At 37.2% G+C, this 20,760-nt stretch overlaps 1 protein-coding gene across 1 annotated transcript in view; it reads right to left on the reverse strand.

Annotated features, from left to right (window-relative positions):
- The window catches only part of LOC137429375 (tudor domain-containing protein 7B-like), a 77,779-nt gene that overhangs the window by 47,625 nt on the left and 9,394 nt on the right, over positions 1-20,760 (reverse strand). The window contains exon 3 of the mRNA XM_078781020.1: positions 2,861-3,089. Coding sequence (XP_078637146.1) covers positions 2,861-3,089 — 229 coding nt within the window. The remainder of the gene's footprint in view (positions 1-2,860; positions 3,090-20,760) is intronic.

Below are 20,760 nucleotides of genomic sequence, written 5' to 3' on the forward strand. Positions count from 1 at the left end.
GAGAAAGAGAGAGAAAGAGAGAGAGAAAGAGAAAGAGAGAGAGAAAGAGAGAGAGAAAGGAGAGAGAGAAAGAGAGGAGAGAAAGAGAGAGAAAGAGAGAGAGAAAGAGAGAGAGAAAGAGAGAGAGAGAAAGAGAGAGAGAAAGAGAGAGAGAGAGAAAGAGAGAGAGAAAGAGAGAGAGAAAGAGAAATAAGAGAGAAAGAAAGAGAGAAAGAAAGAGAGAGAGAAAGAGAGAGAAAGAGAGAAAGAAAAAGAGAAAGAAAGAGAGAGAAAGAGAGAGAAAGAAAGAGAGAAAGAGAAAGAGAAGAAAGAGAGAAAGAAAGAGAGAAAAGAGAAAGAAAGAAGAGAGAAGAGAGAAAGAAAAAGAGAAGAAAAAGAAAGATAAAGAGAAAGAAAAGAAGAAAGAAAAGAAGAAAGAAAAAGAAAAAGAGAGAAACAGAGAGAGAAACAGAGAGAGAAACAGGAGAACAGAGAGAAACAGAGAGAAACAGAGAGAAACAGAGAGAGAACAGAGAGAGAAAGAGAAAAGAGAGAGAAAGAGAGAGAGAGAAAGAGAGAGAAAGAAAGAGAGAGAAAAGAAAGAGAGAAAGAAAGAGAAAGAGAAAGAGAGAGAGAAAGAGAAAGAGAAAGAGAAAGAGGAAAGAGAAAGAGAAAGAGAAAGAGAAAGAGAAAGAGAAAGAGGGAGAGAGAGAGAGAGAGAGCAAGAGAGCCAGAGAGCAAGAGAGAGCAAGAGAGCCAGAGAGAGCAAGAGAGCCAGAGAGAGCAAGAGAGCCAGAGAGCAAGAGAGTCAGAGAGCAAGAGAGTGGGAGCAAGGGGTGAGAGAGAGCGATAACGATAGCGAGCGCGAGAGAGCAAGAGCAAGAGTGAGCAAGAGTGAGCAAGAGAGCGCAAGAGCCACAGTATTCGTTTATTATTAGCTGTGAGTGCACAAGAAAATATTGTTGCGGTTTTAGAACCCACACTCTTGTATATAAATTCTCATCATTAAAGGTTAAAGGTAACACCCCTAGTTAGTCCACAAGCAACACGTAGGCCACCATAGTACTTCAGTTATTTCATGATTATGTGTTCTAGATAAGGACGTGTTTCCAATAGTTGAATCTGCGTTGCATCAATTAAATAAGAGTAGGTCCCAATTCCGTCCATTTTGCAACCTCCCTCTCCAAGCGACGCCATTACGCGCCCCTACAGTCGGTGCCTCATAGTTCGCTCAAACGACGCCATAAGCCATGCGGTTAGGCCCGAGAAAAGGGGGCGGAACGCCAAGAAGAAGGTGTGGCCTGTCAACCAGCCGTCAAAGGCGTGGCCGGTAAGCCCTCACCAGCCAACCAGGGCTGAGGTAACATCGCTGGCAGGCATGGCTTTGTGGAGCGCGGAGTGATCGCGTGGAGTGATCGCGTGGAGCGCGGAGTGATCGCGTGGAGCGCGGAGTGATCGTGTGGAGCGATCGCGTGGAGCGCGGAGTGATCGCGTGGAGCGCGGAGTGATCGCGTGGCGCATTATACAAGCGTGAACGCAAAGCCTTTTTACGGACTTGGAGGGGAGAGCACCTTTGTGAAAGGACTTGGGGGAGAGAGCCCCTGTTGTACGGACTTTTGTCGGGAGAGCGCGCTGATTGCATTGTAAAAGGACTTGGTCGGGAGAGTGCATTGCAAAGGGACTCGTGCAAGAGCGGCGCTATTGAACGGACTTGTCAGGAGCGTGCGCTGATCATAGAACAATTGGAAAGGCGCGCTTGTTGCGAAGGACGTATTCAGCGGCGCTCATGCAAAGGGACTACTTGTCGGGAGCGCTGGTTGCTTCAAAAGACCGATACGGAGTGCACATTTGGAAGAGGACTCACTAACTGGCGCTGATAAGAGAACTCGGAGAGGGTGCGTTTAGCACGACCGTACAAATATTACGTACGCAGGACACCAGCCTCCCCCCCCCCCCCCCCCCCCCCCACTATATACAAGGTCCGGCCGTGTTCCAAGACACGCGGAGCTGCCTGCCGGGTTTCGCGCTGGACTGAAGCCTCACCTGGAGCCTGGACCTCGTCACTGGACTACCTGACCATCTACCAGCTACAATCCCCGTGTAAGTGGGTATGCTTGCCCTGGGGTAATAAGTTAAGACTGTTGTTAAGACTGCCCTGTGTACTGCTTCTTCTTCCTCCTCCTCAGGTACATCCTTTCGTTTCCTCTTCTCTTGTATATTTGTTGATAAACCCATCTTCGTTCTTCCTACTTTCTGGTTTCCTCTCCATCCGATCACATCCGACCCTTCTATCATTGGGTAAACGTGGCACGATTAGGAAACCGCTAGAATCGGGTTTAGAGTCTTAATAGCTCGGATCGCGGATTGCTATCCGTTCGGCATTTTTTCCATCACATCCATGGTTCGAGCGGGAGTTATTCCCTCGTTTCTGGCTGGCGTTAGTACTTAGGTAGCAGCGAACCCCTAGGCCTAGCAAACCCGACCTAACGCCGCGCCGGGAAGGATGTTATAACTTCCAGGACTCAGGACGGCCAGCTAAAAAGACAAGGGATTAACACCCTTTGATAAGGGGAGCGCCGACCCCGAGATCCGTAACAATATGATTGGCTTTGGGTGCAATTTAAACACCCATGTGGAGGCAAACGATGACGCAAATCTGCTTAAAAAAAAAAAAAAAAAAAAGGTTGAAATCAGGCCCTGCAATAACTATAACCAAGTGCTGAGAAGTCATCCACAAAGGGTCGAAACCACGACATTTAAGAGTTTACTGTATTTCATAAATGTAAAGATACATGAACAATAGACTTTTTTAAATGACAAAAATACAAGAGACCATGGAAAACATGGTATTTCATAATAATTATGCCACAAACAAACTCACTCTGGTTTCTGTCTCCATTGTGCATGGAGCTCATCGACTTTGGAGTGCCAATTATCAGAAGAACTCCTTACAATATTTTTCTTCAAAGAATGACTTGAGCATGGTTGTGAGCTGGAAGATGAAACCGGTATGGCCAGTACTGGTTTGCTTGTTTCTTTAATGGTAAAAGCAGGCACATTTTGCTTCATCGGCAGGTTAAGTGGACTCCTTTGTACTGGGAAGAAATTTCCTAAAGGGGGGGAAGGGAGGGGGTGGGGGATTTAAAACGATTGTGATACAGGTGGTAAACGGAGTTGGATGGGTTCGGGTTAATTAGATAAAAGGTGGTAGATAGTGGTGATGGGAGATCAGATCTTTACACAGTTTGCATACAGGTATCCCTCAATTTACATTTTTCACAACAAAACTATTTTTACTGAATAATTTACATGAATCAAGAGTAGATCACACAAGAAATTTCAATCAGGTCAGATTAAGTGTTGAACTTGAATTATGACATCATAATGAAGGCACCAACGACGTCATCGTTAACCCTTATTCCCCATGCGGAGTTCTTTACAATGAGCCACGTTTCAATTTTTGCATAGAGCAGTTTTGGAGATAGAGGTGCAAATAGTCTAGTAGGAAGACTAGGTCCCCCCTGCACCCCCCGGGAGATATACTTCTAATCAGTGTTTCTAGATTGGAAAAAATGTGTAGAAAATGACTAGCTATGGCCCCAAGCTGAAAAAATGTCCCACATACCATTTTTATGCAAATTACTGCTGCCATTATCAAAAAAAGACTAGGTCCCCCTGCACCCCCCGGAGATATACTGAAACTGGCAGTGACTGGTGATTGAAATGCGGTGCCTTTTTGTGTTTCAGGTCGAGGTACGTGAACTCCCCACGATCTACAGCAACCAGAAGAGACTGATACCAGGGTGGTTCTGTACCTCCATCATGCTGCTACCATCGGATACAAGAACGCTGTAGTCAGAACACCGGACACAGACATCCTCCTGATCCTGCTCCACCATGCCCACAACATCAAGCTGACGGTGTACCTGGATACAGGGTCAGGGAAGCATCGCCAACTTGTCAACGTCTCTGAGCTGGCAGAATCCCTGGGAGAGGACTACTGTGCCACTCTCCTGGGGTACTATGTGTTCAGCGGAGAAGACTGCACCAGTGCCTTCAAAGGGAAGGGAAAAGTCGGGCCCTTGAAAAAGCTGGAGGAAGAATCCCAGGTTTCACAGGGCATTCGGTGAATTTCACAGGGTATTTAGAAAAATAAAACTTTGTGTTAACGTCTGTGTAGACGGACCTTAATATGAGTCTATTATTTCGTAAAACTGTGATTATTTTGTAAATAAAGCACTAATTAGCATACTAGTATACCATAGACACATGTAATCATGTTATGAATAGTTCTATCATGATCTATTGCCCTTCAAAACATGGGTCTAGACACCTTCATTTTTCAATTATCTGCAATATTGGCTGAGATATGTCAAAAATCGTTTTTTTTGATAATGGCAGCAGTAATTTGCATAAAAATGGTATGTGGGACATTGTTTCAGCTTGGGGCCATAGCTAGTCATTTTCTACACATTTTTTCCAATCTAGAAACACTGATTAGAAGTATATCTCCGGGGGGTGCAGGGGGACCTAGTCTTTTTTTGATAATGGCAGCAGTAATTTGCATAAAAATGGTATGTGGGACATTTTTTCAGCTTGGGGCCATAGCTAGTCATTTTCTACACATTTTTTCCAATCTAGAAACACTGATTAGAAGTATATCTCCGGGGGGTGCAGGTGGACCTAGTCTTCCTACTAGACTAAAAGTTTTTCGATTTTTTCCAAAATGTAACCCGGACCATGTGGCCTATGATGTCATAATTACCACTAATAAATTCCACATGAGTGGACACACACTATGGTGAAAATTGTGTCAAACACACTAACGGTTGTCGAGAAAATGATCAAAATAATTTCAACAAGATGGCGCCCATACCAGTGACCGATGACATGATCATCACTAAAACAATTCTACATGAGTAGATGCATACTATGGCGAAAATTGTGTCAATCAGAAAACTGTTTCCATGAAAACGATCTTTTAAAAATGCAGACATACGAATGCCATACGTACCCATGCAAACCGATCGCTTAACCCCACTGGTTTGCAAGCACTGGGTAATGTAAAGGTCGAGAAACTCAGTCATTGCACATTTGTGGTGAGTACATACATCTCGAAAAGGTAAAAGGATTTTATATTCATTTAGCGTAAAGTTGGATTTCTTAATGTAAATGTCATTTACTTCAGGTTTTTGTTCTCATTTCTAACGGTACTTTTATTACCTTACGTATAGTGAAAAAGATTACGTTAAGGAGACCCAAAATGGTTGAATCAGGAACAAATCCGTTTTTTAACCTTTAAAATGATGGGAAAAGTTTTGGATTCACGTTTCGCTCTCCAGGAACATTTGTAAATTGAGGGATAATTGAAATGTTTACAATTTGTAAAAGAGACAATACATTGACGCGATTCATTTGTGCGAATCCCGGGCAATTCACCTCAATCAGGCACAAGTACTTCAGCCAAAGACAAATAATTAAATACATGAACTAGAACAGCACTCGGAAGAGCGCATATCTCCGCCAGGCTGAACAGTTTATGGTTTCTATCCCACTGATAGGCCGGATCTGGATTCTGACCTGAATCAAAATCTAATCGGCTTGTTCTCATCACCAAACCAATTCGTCCACCACGTTTAGTCATAACTCGTCCATAACCTTTTTATATCATGTTCATGTATCGCTTTTCACCCCATCTCTCAATGGTGAAGTATCACTTCAAAAATAAATAATTCTCGTATCCAAATCCATATTCAGATCTTCCCCAAAATCGAATCGTCCTGGTCAAACACCCAACCTCTCCACCAAGTTTCGTCCACATCTGTCTAACTTTTTGTGATATCTTGCAATAAATCATTTTTGGCCCCATCTCCCAATGCTGAAGACTCAGTGAAAAAAAAATTCTACGAACCAGATCCAAATCCGGATCTTGACCAAAATCTAATCTTTTCGTCCTTGTCACACACACTACCTCTCTGCCAAATTTCATCCACAGCTTTGATATATCTTGTTCACAGACAGCCAAAAAAACAAAAAACAAGTAAAGATAGTCAAAGTACACCGCCCCATGCCAAATAATTAAATATCCTACAGTGCAGCTCAGAGAGACTGCATTGGGAGGGAGAGGTGTACAATAATTGATTGATTAATTGTAGAACAAGTACATATTCATTCAAAGTACACCGCCCCCATGCCAAATAATTAAATATCCTATAGCGCTGCATCGCCGGGGCGCCTCCGGCACCCGGCAATTCCGCAGTGCAGCTCATACAGGCTGCATTGGGAGGGAGAGGTGTACACTAATTGATTGATTAATTGTATAATTAAAATCAATAAAAGATCACAAAATATTTTCTTAATCAAGTGGCTAATACCATAACAAAACCACTAGTGCTTCATACGAAGACCTATCTTTTAGAAATTTAATTAAATAAGTCATTAATAAAAAATTAAATAATTAATTGATTAATCAATAAATAATTAAGCGATTAAATGATTAATTGATTAATCAATAAATCAAAAATATCCTTGATAGCCACATCACTTGGTCACTCATGTCCAAATATTAGCTTCCGAGCTCAAAAGGTGCCTGAGATATTGGCCAAATGAGAAAGAAAATAAATAAATGATTAATAATGAAAATAAATATATAATAATCATAAAAAAATCAAATTATTAATCAATTCGGTCAGAGAACACAAACCACCACCATTTCATCAGAATGTGTAACTTCCAAAAAAAAAATTTTTTTAGTCATTCGTCGAATAATTAAATAATTAATCGATTAATTGATTAATTAATAAATCAAAAATAGCCTTTGCAGCCAAATCACCTGATCATTGGCATGTCCAAATATCAGCTTCCTAACTCAAAAGGTGCCTGAGTTAATGGTCAGAAGAGAAAGGAAATTTGATTAATTAAATAAGTACTTAATTAATCGCTAATAATTAAATAACTCCTCAATTAATCGATTATTCAAAAAACAAAAAAATAGTTTTTGACAAAGGACTTGCTCACTGCTGTGCCAAAATTTCAGCTTCCTAGCTCAAAGGATGGTCTGAGATATCGTCCGGACAAACAAACAAGAAAGAAAATAAACATATGTCACCCACAGGGTGAACCGTATCTTGCCATTTGACCTTGACCTTAATAATTTCGTATGGTGAATAGTATGTCTTCATGACCAACGCACATGAAATATTGAAAGATTTTGATGAGAACTGAGGAAATAATTTTTTCATGAAAATTCCGTTTTTTCGTCATGACGTCATCAAATGACGTCATAGCGTCAAACTGTTTACAGATCTGGGAAGCACTCATCAAGGGCATTCATATGAGGTATTACTCGATATGGTACCTACGATTTCAAAATTTGACCTTGGGGTCAATAATTTTCGACCTCCAGCGCTAACCATGAAGGTCAAGGCCGATCGCCACCAAAAACTAATCAGCTGAGCGCCGGACCATATACTAGATTCCCATGAAGTTTGGAGACGATCCGATCAAAGTTACTCAAAAAATAAGGGTTTCGTCGACCTCCATGATTGGCCGCAAAGTGACCTTGACCTTTGACCTTGACCTTCATAATTTTGTGTGCTAAAGGGTATCTCTAAAAGACTCTGATATGCGAACTTACAAGAGTTTCCAAAGGGAACTGTGCTCTACAGAGTGACCTAAACAATGCGAACTAAAGCAATACAATATACATGAAAAGTGCAGTTTTTTCGTCATAACGCCGTCAAATGACGTCACATTGTCAAACTAGTTATATGTTTGGAAAGCACTCAACAAGGGCTTCAATTTGAGGTACTACTCGATATGGTAACTGAAACTTGAAAATTTTACCTTTTGGTCAAAATTGAATGACCTTCAAAATGACCTTGAAGGTCAAGGCCGATCGACACCAAAAACTAATCAACTGAGCGCCATACCACACCCTATATACCCACCAAGTTTGGAGATCATAAGATCAAAGTTACTCAAAAAATAAGGGTTTCGTAATTTGACCTTGGGGTCAATAATTTTCGACCTCCAGCGCTAACCATGAAGGTCAAGGCCGATCGCCACCAAAAACTAATCAGCTGAGCGCCGGACCATATACTAGATTCCCATGAAGTTTGGAGACGATCCGATCAAAGTTACTCAAAAAATAAGGGTTTCGTTGACCTCCATGATTGACCGCAAAGTGACCTTGACCTTTGACCTTGACCTTCAAAATTTTGTGTGCTGAAGGGTATCTCTATAGGACTGATATGCGAAGTTACAGGAGTTTCCAATAATAACTGTGGTCTACAGAGTGATCTAAACGTGAAAAAAAAATGATTAACCACAAACAAAAAAACAAAAAAACAAAAAAACAAACAAACAAACAAACATACAAGCTGACTGATACATCTTGCAAAAACTTCGTTTTGGCAAGATAACAAACAAGTAAGAAAACAAGTACACATACATTCAAAGTACACCGCCCCCATGCCAAATAATTAAATATCCTACAGCGCGGCATTGCCGGGGCGCCTCCGGCAATACCACAGTGCAGCTCATAGAGGCTGCATTGGGAGGGAGAGGTGACACTAATTAATTGTATAATTAAAATCAGTAAAATATTATCACAAAATATTTTCTTAATCAATTGGCTAATAGCATAACTAAACCACTAGTGCATCCGAAGATGTATCTTTTAGAAATTTAATCAAATAAGTCATTAATGAAAAATTAAATAATTAATCGATTAATCAATAAATAATTAATCGATCAATCGATTAAATTAATCAATAAATCAAAAATATCCTCAATAGCCACATCACTTGGTCACTCATGTCCAAATATTAGCTTCCGAGCTCAAAAGGTGCCTGAGATATTGGCCAAATGAGAAAGAAAATAAATGATTAATAATGAAAATAAAGAAATAATAATCATAAAAAAATTAAATTATTAATCAATTCGGTCAGAGAACACAAACCACCACCATTTCATCAGAATCTAACTTAAACAAACAAAAAAAAAGTCATTAATTGAATAATTAAATAATTTATCGATTAATTGATTGATTAATAAATCAAAAATAGCCTTTGCAGCCAAATCACCTGGTCATTAGCATGTCCAAATATCAGCTTCCTAACTCAAAAGGTGCCTGAGTTAATGGTCAGAAGAGAAAGGAAATTTAATTAATTAAATAAGTACTTAATTAATCGCTAATAATTAAATAAATCCTCAATTAATTGATTAATCAAAAAATACCGTTTTTGACAAAACTTGCTCACTACTGTGGCGAAATTTCAGCTTCCTAGCTCAAAGGATGGCTGAGATATCGTCCAGACAAACAAAAGAAAACAAACAAACAAGCAAACAAACAAGTACACATACATTCAAAGTACACCGCCCCCATGCCAAATAATTAAATATCCTACAGCGCGACATTGCCGGGGCGCCTTTGGCCTTTGGCGCCCGGCAATACCACAGTGCAGCTCATAGAGGCTGATTTGGGAGGGAGAGGTGTACGCTAATTCATTGATTAATTGTATAATTAAAATCAAAAAAGGATTATCACAAATTATTTTCTTACTCACTTGGCTAATAGCATAACTAAACCACTCATGCTTCATCCGAAGATGTATCTTTTAAAAATAACTAAATAAGTCATTAATAAAAAATTAAATAATTAATTGATTCACCAATAAATTAATCAATTAAATGATTAATCAATAAATCAAAAATATCCTTGATAGCCACATCACTTGGTCACTGTCATGTCCAAATATTAGCTTCCCAGCTCAAAAGGTGCCCGAGATATTGGCCAAATGAGAAAGAAAATAAATAAATGATTAATAATGAAAATAAATAAATAATAATCATTAAAAAATTAAATTATTAATCAATTCGGTCACAGAACACATAAACCACCACCAGTAGTGTATATATATATATATATATATATATATATATATATATATATATATATATATGTTACTTCTGGGACACTCATTTTTCCCATTGACTTACATGTTAATTTTTTCTCTTAACCTCATTGCCCATTACCACCTCTATTTCTCCCACCCTAATCTTTATGAACCTTTTGTCTATAGTACCTATCCTTAATGTTGTTCATTAGACCACTCAAACACTACAAATATTTGTTTTCCCTTATAGACCTATAATCCTTCTTCTACATATCTGGCAGATTATCTTTGACCCACTCAAACATCGACCCATTCACTTACATGTTAATTTTCCTCTCACCTCTTTACGAACCTTTTAACCTTTTGACACCTATCCTTAATGTTGTTCATTGGACCACTCAAACAATGATTCTATGAATATTTGCTCCCTCTCACTCTTAATATCAATGATCCCGAGTAGACCACTCAAACAATGATCCTACAAATATTTGTTTGTGTGGGAAATAATTTAATTTTTTTTATTAACTTTTTTTACTTTTAACATTAACATTAACTTTTTTAGATATTACCATACTCTTACCTTTTAAAATTAATCCATCACTTTTGAGAAATGACCTGTGATAAAACTTGGATAATTTCCCAGAAGTCTCCCATTGTCTTGCTTCCTGTTTTGCACCCACGCTCTGAGATTCCTCGAAATGTCGACAGGCAGTTCAATTCCCGAAAATACATTCTGTTCATGATAAAAAGCCATGTTCATTTCAATTTTATACATTGTGAATCGACGAAGATGAGTATCAAGTTGTCTTTTTCCAGTCTTTCCTCTGATGAAAAATATATCGACTCATCAGGATATTGGTAAGTTCATTCAGAATTAAAGTGTTCAATGAGAGCTTTGTATGTGATTAATTTTATGATTAATGATATATTTTACTCTTTATTGCAGCAATGCAAATATTGTGAATAACCTGGCAGAATATCAAGTTGTTCCTCAAAAGTTTCACAACAAACTGAATATGGGTTTGAACAACCTGCCTGTTTCACCGTTTAGAGGATTCATGTGAAAGGTATGATACTAAATAAGATACGTTGGTGTTAAATGACGCTGCCTTAGTGTGTGTGTGTGTATGTGTGTGTGCTCCTGTGTATGTGTATGTGTGTGTGCTCCTGTGTATGTGTATGTGTGTGTGCTCCTGTGTATGTGTGTGTTCATGTGTGTGTTCATGTGTGTGTTCATGTGTGTGTTCGTGTGTGTGTGTGTGTGTGTGTGTGTGTGTGTGATGTTTTGTCAGGCTTACTTCAGCGCAGTAATTTCTCTATTTGTTTGCAGTATTAACCTCGAAGACCAAAACTTTGAGTGGGTTGATTTTGATCTCCCAAGGAGTGGTTATTTCCTGCCAACCTGTGACACTCTACATTTTCAACTCAACGATCTTGAAGCTAAGCTTGATTTTTTAGAGGTAAGCATGTGTGTGTATGTATTGTATTTGTGTGTGTCTATGTGTGTGTACACCGTTTCAAATAGGTACACCATATCCCTGCGCATCGTAAGAGGTGATTCAGGGTATATCATTCATATATTTCTCTCCTTGCTTCACCCCCTCTTGTATTTAATAGAAAGATTCAAAACCTGAAGACATCTGCTGAACCAACCTTTGACCTATGCTGGTGTTACGTGGTCCCCTCGGTGACTACCTGGTCTCGGTGACCCCCGGACCGGGAGAGGAACTTCGCCAGAAAGTGGTATTATATATATGCGCTTTCGCAACGCAATCCCTATGAATTCCACCCAAGAGAAAACTGATTTTCAATGATATATTTCGATGGTAATGATACAATACAATTTCAATGATACAATCAAGGATATATTCCCCGAGCAATCCACCATCCACAATTCACACTCAACAATCAATCCCCTAGATGATTAAGATGGCCATCTTACATACGTGTGTCCCCTTTTGTACTCACGACCCCCTTTGGTCTCTGTCCCTCACAATGTCTCTGGGCCCCTCCTGACCAAGATGATGGTCGGCTTCGCCGCACTCGGGCGGTTGAACGAACCCCGGGTGGACGTTTTCCCACCGGGCATGTATCGTACCAGGAACCAAGGTTGCAGCCCCCTCTAGGCCACGCATAGCGGGTACTGTACAGCAGGCAAAAGCCACACGCCGCTTGCAATGCGTGTTAGGCCCCAACGTGCGACCCGTACGCGTCTTTGTAGACGGTGCCGCGAACGGTGCCAGACGCTGGGTCGGTGCACGGCCACACGGCCGCTTGACGTGTCCACTGGGCAGGTATCCGTCCCGGTAACTCCTCTCGCCAGACGGGCTCGGGAACGCCGCTTTTCCACACGGCTCAATATCGATCCCACCTCTCGTCGGAGCGGGGCGAGGAAGAAGAATCCTCGTCACTTCTCTGGACCTCGTGTCTTTTCTCCTTCCGTTTCCGGTCTCTTTTTCCAGAAGGGCTCCTGACCTTCCAACCACAACAACCCTTAATCGACTACACATTGATAAGCAAAGACCTGAATAGTAATTCACATACATTCCCATAAATATGTAACACTGGTGAGAAGTTGAATGTATACCTCAAGAAAAATGTTTTGTTAATATAAAGATTTTGTTTTCAATATTATATGAATATATTTGCTTTGTATACAACTATTTAATAATTAATTACAAAAAGAGAATAAAGGAAAAAGGATGGGACGGTGCGTCCCCCACCCTCGATCCCCCCTCATCCCACCCCTCCCCTCCTTGTGTGTGGGGTAGGTGGGGGTGGGATGAGGGGGGATCAAGGGTGGGGGACGCACAGGGGGTGGGGGATGATGGGTGTGGTCTGTGTGGGCAGGATCTGTGTGGGCGGGGTCTGTGTGGGCGGGGTCTGTGTGGGCGGGGTCTGTGTGGGCGGGGTCTGTGTGGGCGGGGTCTGTGGGCGTGGCTTATGATTTTTTATTTTATTATTACCACTAATTAAATTAGTTAATCTGGGTGGGGTGAATATAAATGTTGTTTAATGAATTATTAGCTTTGTTTTTTGTAATTCTTGCGAGTAAAATGAACCCAAGATTTCTTCTCAATTTAAATCATATAATTTGTAGGTCCAAGGGACTGTATCCATGACATCAATGATTTTAAATAATTCACGAGTCAATTTTTGTGTATAACCTTTCTCAAAATGACTTTTCCATTTGTATATTCTTACAATATCACCAACTTTAAACTTGGGCTTTCTCAAATTAATCTGCTTTTCATATTCTAATTTTGTAAATGTTTGATGGTTTTGATTTTGTTGATGAATGAACTGTATTATTGTAATTATCGACAATATTCTGGATTAAATACACACTGTTGAGAACCGAGTTGTGTGAATTTTTTATATAATTTCTCTTTTAAAGTATGATTAAAACGTTCAACAACAACTGCCTTTCCTTCATTAAAGGTGCTGTATAATTTAATACCCTCCCCCTTAAGAAATTTCATAAATATATTGTTATAGAACTCTGTTCCCTCATCGGTCCACAGTTTCTTTGGTTTTCTTTTATCCCTATCAAATATTAGCTTAAATGCTAACATTAAAGTATCACCCCTTTTATTTTTTAAAGGAACAACCCAGGCAAATCTACTCCTCAAATCAATAACGGTTAAAGCATACCTGTATCCCTTATCATTATTTAGTTCAATTAAATCAGCAGACCATATGTGGTCGGTGTATTTAGAATAAACCTTCCTTCTTTTAAACTTTGTGATTATAGGTTTGTGTAATTCATCAGCCAAAAGCTCCTCAGTCTTGATGACATCATTAGAGCCTAATAGTTTTTTGGGGAATAACCAAGACCAAGTTTCAATTTAGCACTTTTTTTTTAACAATAAACCTATCAACTTTCTCTCTCAATGTAGGATTTCGTATCAAGGACAAATTATACAACATTTCTCTGTCTGCTTCATGTTTTTCATCCAATGTAGTGGTATTCCCATAAGCAATATCATGCTTCATACACACTTCATCAACCCTATTTACAGGCTTGGACCAAGGTTTAGGATCGTCAGCCTCATCTAATCTTTTATCCAGGTTTGTTCCAGGACCACAGAAAGAATATCCAGGTAGATGTAAGTTCCCCAGGAATTCCAGTTGTTGTAAATTTACTTCCTGACAGAAACTTTTGTGTCTCCTCCACTTTTAGGAGAGATGAATTGGCACTTTTTAGAGCCACACACTTGACATATTCCTTTTTGATAAACTATTATTTTTAGCTTTAACATGAGATATTTTTAGATTTAGTTTTCTTTTTACATTTGAGACAATAACTCATATTTATTTATCAGAAAAAGTCCGACAGAGTATCAAAACCTTTTTGGTTTTCAACATACATTTCTATCTTAATTTTTAAAACAAAGAATCCTTAGGAATGCCTTCACTCTCTCCTCCATTTATTTACAAATAAAAACTAACTAAAGTCAATAACACCAACATCATCAACTATATGACCTTTTCCTTCTTCTTCTTCTTCACCACTTTCTCGTTTAAATGTCCTCGCTGAACTCATCTCAACCATTTTTAAAATCATTATCTTAGTAAGAGTCGTTAATTCTTTATTTTCCTCTTCGGTGCGTTGAGATTGATTTATTTGCTGTAATACACTCAATCTTTTACGAATCTCACTGATTTCCATCTTTTTATATTTTTCCTCCCTCTCCTCCTCCTTTTTCTCCCTCTTCCTTCTCTTTTCTCCCTCTTCCTTCTCTTTTCTCCCTCTCCTCCTCCTTCTCCTCCCTCTCCTCCTTCTTCTCCTTTTTCTCCCTTTCCTCCTTCTCCTTTTTCTCCTTTTCATCCTTCTCCCCCTTTCCTCTTTCCTCCTCTTCAACTCCTTCCTCATCCCTTGCTACCCTTGAGCTTGAGTCCCGATTTGGTAGCCCCAAAGCCCCATTTGGAGCCCCAAAGAATATTATACATATACTCATCTGGATTTTGAGATATTCTTGTATCTATAATTATTTTTCTCATAATAGGATACCAATAAGATTTGTTGACGATTTCTAAAAGAGTTTTATATTTCATAACTGAGAATTTCATTTTTATTTAATATTTTAAACAAGCCTCTATTTGTGGGTTTAGCAATATCAGTATAAGGCCAGTTTTTTATGACAAAATTCCCATGTATATGCTCCAAATCATAAGGTATGTAATACCGAGCACCCTTTTCTTGTAGGTATCCTTGAATACAAAAATTATAATTCACTTGTAGTCTTCTTCCTGCCATTTATGTATCAGAAATATATGTGAGATTAATATTATGACAGGTAATACCACCCCATCTTCCCACTACCAAATCGGTTTGTATTCCTCGGCTTTCTATCCTTCTCATTACCTTCCTTTTGTCATGCTAACCATCGCTATACTATCATATATTTTTCTTTTCTTAAAATCATGTATTTGTTGTTTACTAATTGTACTTCCACATAAATCCTTATCCTCGCCAAGCCGATAATATTCTTCTTTACGAGACTGATTCAAATCATGTAGGTCTTCTAAGTTTATTGAAAAATACCAATTATACCCTAAATCAGACATACCATACCCCCATTTATTAATTTGCATATTAACTATATGTCCTTCTTTATAAAATTCAATTGTAAGCAGGTAGTTAAATTCAATGAGGAAAGGTGTATGGTCAGTATAACCAGGTGTTGTGGTTGTAAATTTTACTTGTTTAACAAAACGTGCTGTTTTCTTTAAAAATATATATTGTGATAAATCACTATCTAATTAAGTCATTCGCATCTGTAGGGTTTGGATAATTGATTAATTTATAAGTATTCTTCATATTAATATTTTTACTTATACTATATTTTTGTCGTTCAGCCTGTGCCTATGTATAATAATTTGATAAATCAATATCCTGAGAGGATTCTCCAAAGATAGAACCATCTTTTCCAACATAAGTCATTTATATTAGATTTAAAATGATATCATAAAAATTTTCATTATTGTTGAGTTGAAATAATACATATAAACATAATTGACCACAACATTTAGAATTAATTTCTTGAACTTGAAATGTTTGATAAACACCATTCTGTAAGAATTGTATTACTTCAACAGGTGGTGGCATACCATAACTATCAAAATAATATTTATCCTGACTATTATGAATACAAACCCAATGAGAACCATTCTGTGCGTCTAAATTCATAATAATATTTTTTGTATTCTTGGACAACTTTGTTAATTCATCTCATACAGATTACCACGTTATCAATTTTAAGTTTTTTACAATACTTAGCTAGTTCTATATTTGACGTTGTATTCTTTCCAAATTGTTTAAACCATTTATTCATTTATTTATGAGAAAGACACAATCCATTACCCCGTTTAGTTAGTTTAACACCCGCTTGAGCGATAGAGGAAAGCATATCTCCAACCAACAATCTAGCTTTATCAGGTAGACTTAAGTTTTTGAGCAAAATCTACAATTACACCACTTCCACTAATTTGTTTCGCCAACTCCTTGTCATGTCTTTCCAATTCTTTTTGAGCTTTTAGTTGTGCCTTCCTTTCGTTAGCAGTTTTTACCGCTGGTGAAATACCACCAGTCAATGCTCCCGCCGCACTTAAACCAGCAAATAAAGGAACTAGAAACGGGAGAAATCCTCCCTCTTGTATTGAATATTTCTTTAACATAGGTTTTGTCATTTTAATTTTAAGTGATCCAGCATCATTTAGTGTTTTTACCTGCTCTCTTGTGAGTAAAACATCAATTCTTACTGCTCCTTTTCTTTGAATTGTATTAACATTAATAATACAAGGCTTTTGATTTTGAATACAAGATGTTAATTTATTAAGATTGATTTGATTAACATATACCGGTTCTTTCCGACTCATTTATTTATGAGAAAAAACCTATGTGATATTAATCATAACACCATTATCTGTATTAATCTGTAATTCTGTTTCCTCCAAAAGCAAACAATAAGCATCAACTTCTTCATTCTCTCCTCTTTCAATGTATAGAGAAGTATCCACTCTATTAGACTTTATAGTTTCCTTTTGAGAACTCAGGTCAATTGCGTAGATTGTATAAAGTTTTTGAAACGCAACCATATCCAAAATAGGATCATTATTACCATTGCTTTCACACACCTTTTGGTAAGACTTGTAGGCTTCCGCATAATCATTTTTTTCCCAATCAATTTCCAATCTATCTCACGGATAAAATAATGAAGAACACCTAAATTCCAAGTGTAGGTAGTGTGTTCCAGTTTAACGTGTTGACATCTTTTAAGGTATGATACATTTAGTGGTTTCTTCGAGTTAAGTCTTCTATTTAACATCGCTTCCGTTTTAAGATTAGGAGTATATTCACTAATATACCAACACAAATCATTAATAACAAATTTATTATTATCACCAAAAGCATTTTGAGCCCCAAAAAGCAATCTATTTACATTATCATTCCTTTGTAGTTGAAATCTAATTTTAAGCCCATACAAAACTTTATCATAATCACAAAATCCAAATATACCTTTAAGAGGTACTGCTACGGTAAAACTATTCTCTGCTTTTGTATCATTATACATCGACTTCCTTTGACTATAACCAAGGTCAGCATTTGTTCCCATTGACATATCAGGAATAAAACCTTCAACAGCTCCCTTACCGATTCTATCACTAAACGAATATAGTGTAAATTTCATCATTTCAGATGTAGCAGAGACATAATCAACTGCTTCAACCTCTTGTGTTCCAATATACAGGCGGACACTATCAAACATTTTCCAGAAGAAATCATTTACGAGTGTAGCATTAGTATTATTCGCAGCCTTAGTGAATTTAAATTTACACAGCAAGAAACTATCAGCTATATTCAAGTAAGTTTGTTGATTATTTATTTCAAAACTTTTTGTTCCATTTGAATTCCAGTCTGTTCCTGTTATAGCATTTACCTTGAAATAGTCTTCCTTTTTAGTGGAGTTTGAAATGATAATCGTATCATCCAAATCATAGATACTATCAATCGCTTCCATACTTGTATTTATATAGCATTAAAATTGTTGAAACCCTGACCCAAGTATTTTAATGATTTTTTGTCATTCTTATGAAGATAGTTGAGTTTTACCTTTTTTTATTTCTTTGATTGCTTGTAATTTATGAGACTCCTTTTGAGCATCTTTTATACTCTTTATAGCACCCGCAACTGAGCCCACGGCAGAAGCAGTTGAACCAATTCGGTCTTTATGTTTAAGAATGGTTGAACCAATACCCATTACAGTATCAATTATCCCATCTCCTTTATTTCTAAATTGATGTCCCACACCCCGTTGTCTCTGGTTTATCGTATCCTCTACCAAGAAACATACCTTCACCCTTATAGTATGGTGAAAGGAACATCCCCATCCCCTGTAATTACTTTATATTTTCCCAACTCGTGCTTTCTCACAATAACCATTATTTATTTATTGAAAAACTTCACGAAGGTGAATTCTGATGGATATAATTTCTTCATTAAAGGAGATCATACGATTATCTTGATCGGTTATCCTAAAATTTACTCTGTATATGGTTTTTCCTGACAGGTAAATGGACAAGATTTTTTGGTTCCATATTAAATTTATAACCAATCGGGGTTGAGTATGCACTGAATGAAAATATTGTATTTGTTCTTATTCCATCGTTATAAGCACCATCAATCAAATCACAATGAATTAATACTGAATTTATACCGGAGGATATTTGAATGACATTATCACTGTAAAACGTTCCGTTAGTTTCAATCTTTTTTGAAGAGAAACCCAATAGCTCTCTGAACGATTTTTCAATCATGAAATCAACGTTATAATTATTTTTAAGTTTAATAGTTGATTTTGAAGTGTTTTTGAATATCTATTGCAGTATTTTTTGGTTCATCACCTTTTTCTTTCATAAGGCGAGAGACTTCAGAAGATATTTGAGAAATCTCGTAAGCTCCGGGTGAAACTGTTATAGTTTTATATCCACTTCCTGGATTATAACTAAACTTGTTTTTCTTCTGTGATATTAAAAAGTGTATTGTAAGTCTCCATTGACAACAAAGAAGCCTCATATGAGGCAAGGGGGTCAAGTTGTAGTGGGTAAGGGAATGAAGCTGTGTAATCACTCGTGAAATTAAAACTAAGAATTGTGCTTCTCATCTTATTTAATATCTAATAAAATATCTTTGTATTGACATTTATTAATTATTTTCATATTCATCAGCTGATCTAAAATGGCTGAGGATTCATGAAAACAATTGTTGTTTCCAGCCTTCTTACTACCTAACAACAATAATAGCCTATTAACTAATTGTGATGGGTCATTTGAAAGAAAGCTAACACCCGAACCAAGCTTACTTAAAGCATCAATAATATGTTTCTCCTTCTCATTCTTCTTCCTTTTACTGGCAACAGAAACTCCATAATCAAGTGAGTTTAGTAAATCAATATATACCCTATCTTCCGCATTTTCCATATCAAATGGTTCATCAAAATATTTTGAACCGCTGAATCCAGAGTTTGTTAGAAGAAACATTAATCTTGGAGTTAATTCAACATTTGGTTGAGCAGAACTTAAGAACACCAATTTATCATTAAATATCAATAACTTTTCTTTCACAAGATAGAACTGTGCTGGTTCTTCTGTTGGAATGAGACCTGCTCTGGTTTTTGAATCCGCTGAATATTCATTGTTTTGTAGAGCTTCCACAACACAATTAGAGGGTTGATTTACCTCCTCAAGTTTTGAAACAATCCTTCATCATATTCTAATTCTCTAAGTTCTTGCGCCATCATTTGACTAAAATCTTTGAGCATTTGAAGTTTTTTCGGAGTAAATTCTACTGTGGGAACTGTAGGTGAAATCGTTTGAGTTTTTAAAAGTGGTTAAAAAAATTTCTCTTGTTTTCTTTCAAAGGCTTCTTCACCAGTTAGTTTCTGTCTCCGTTTCTTCTTTATCTCTTCCTGTTGCTTTACAACTTTTGAAAGCAACTCTTGATGTTCTTTAAACTTTCTTGCTCTTTCTTCGGTATTCATCTTCTGTATTTATTTATTGAAAAATATCATTTAATGAATTGTAAAGGTTAATGGGAGAATTTTCCTTTTCTTTGTCATTATAGTAAATGTGTTGAAATAAATCCTTTTCTTTAAATATTTCATCAAATTCTTTATTGGTATTAATACGAGTTATTTCTTCTTCACTAATACTTGTATCTCTGCTTTTCATACGTTTGCGTTGTCTCGATATCAAAACCGAATGATGAAATCTTAACTCCATCACCACACAAATGTTTAATAATTTGTCTCATTCCTTCAGGATTCGTTTCTAAAATCCCAAGACCATTAGATTTTACTTTATTTAACTCACTCTTACAATGTGAATATTTTGTAGAACCAAGAGAGACCTCCTCAAATATTTGACCTTCGTTCCTCAATCGCATATGTTTCTCCATTGAAATGTAGTAATAATCTTTCCCTTCTATTTCTCCTGGTCGCATTGCTCTGGTTGTAGTACCTACAAAACGAATCATAGGGTGTTTAAAAAAAAAAAAAAAAATCTTACAATCTTTTCATTTTTACTATTCAAGAGTTTAGATTTATGAAAGTTCTTTCCTGAAGCAGATTTACCCACAAGATTAATAATAGTTGTCATTTATGTGTGTAAAATATCAGTTAGTATCTCATCTTGTTTCACAACAATATATTTATATTTTCCAATCGTGTGTTTCATATAATTTTCAAATTCTTTTTTACTACATAACGTAGAGCAATTATCTCCAAAAATTATTTACATCTATTGAATTTAACTTAAATAAAATAAAAGTATTGGCATTGTTTCTTATTGAGCGTCGAGGGAGTTGAAAATATGACTGACT

The sequence above is a fragment of the Myxine glutinosa genome, chromosome 6 (genome assembly GCF_964187855.1).
Source record: "Myxine glutinosa chromosome 6, kmMyxGlut1.1, whole genome shotgun sequence".
Lineage (NCBI taxonomy): Eukaryota > Metazoa > Chordata > Myxini > Myxiniformes > Myxinidae > Myxine > Myxine glutinosa.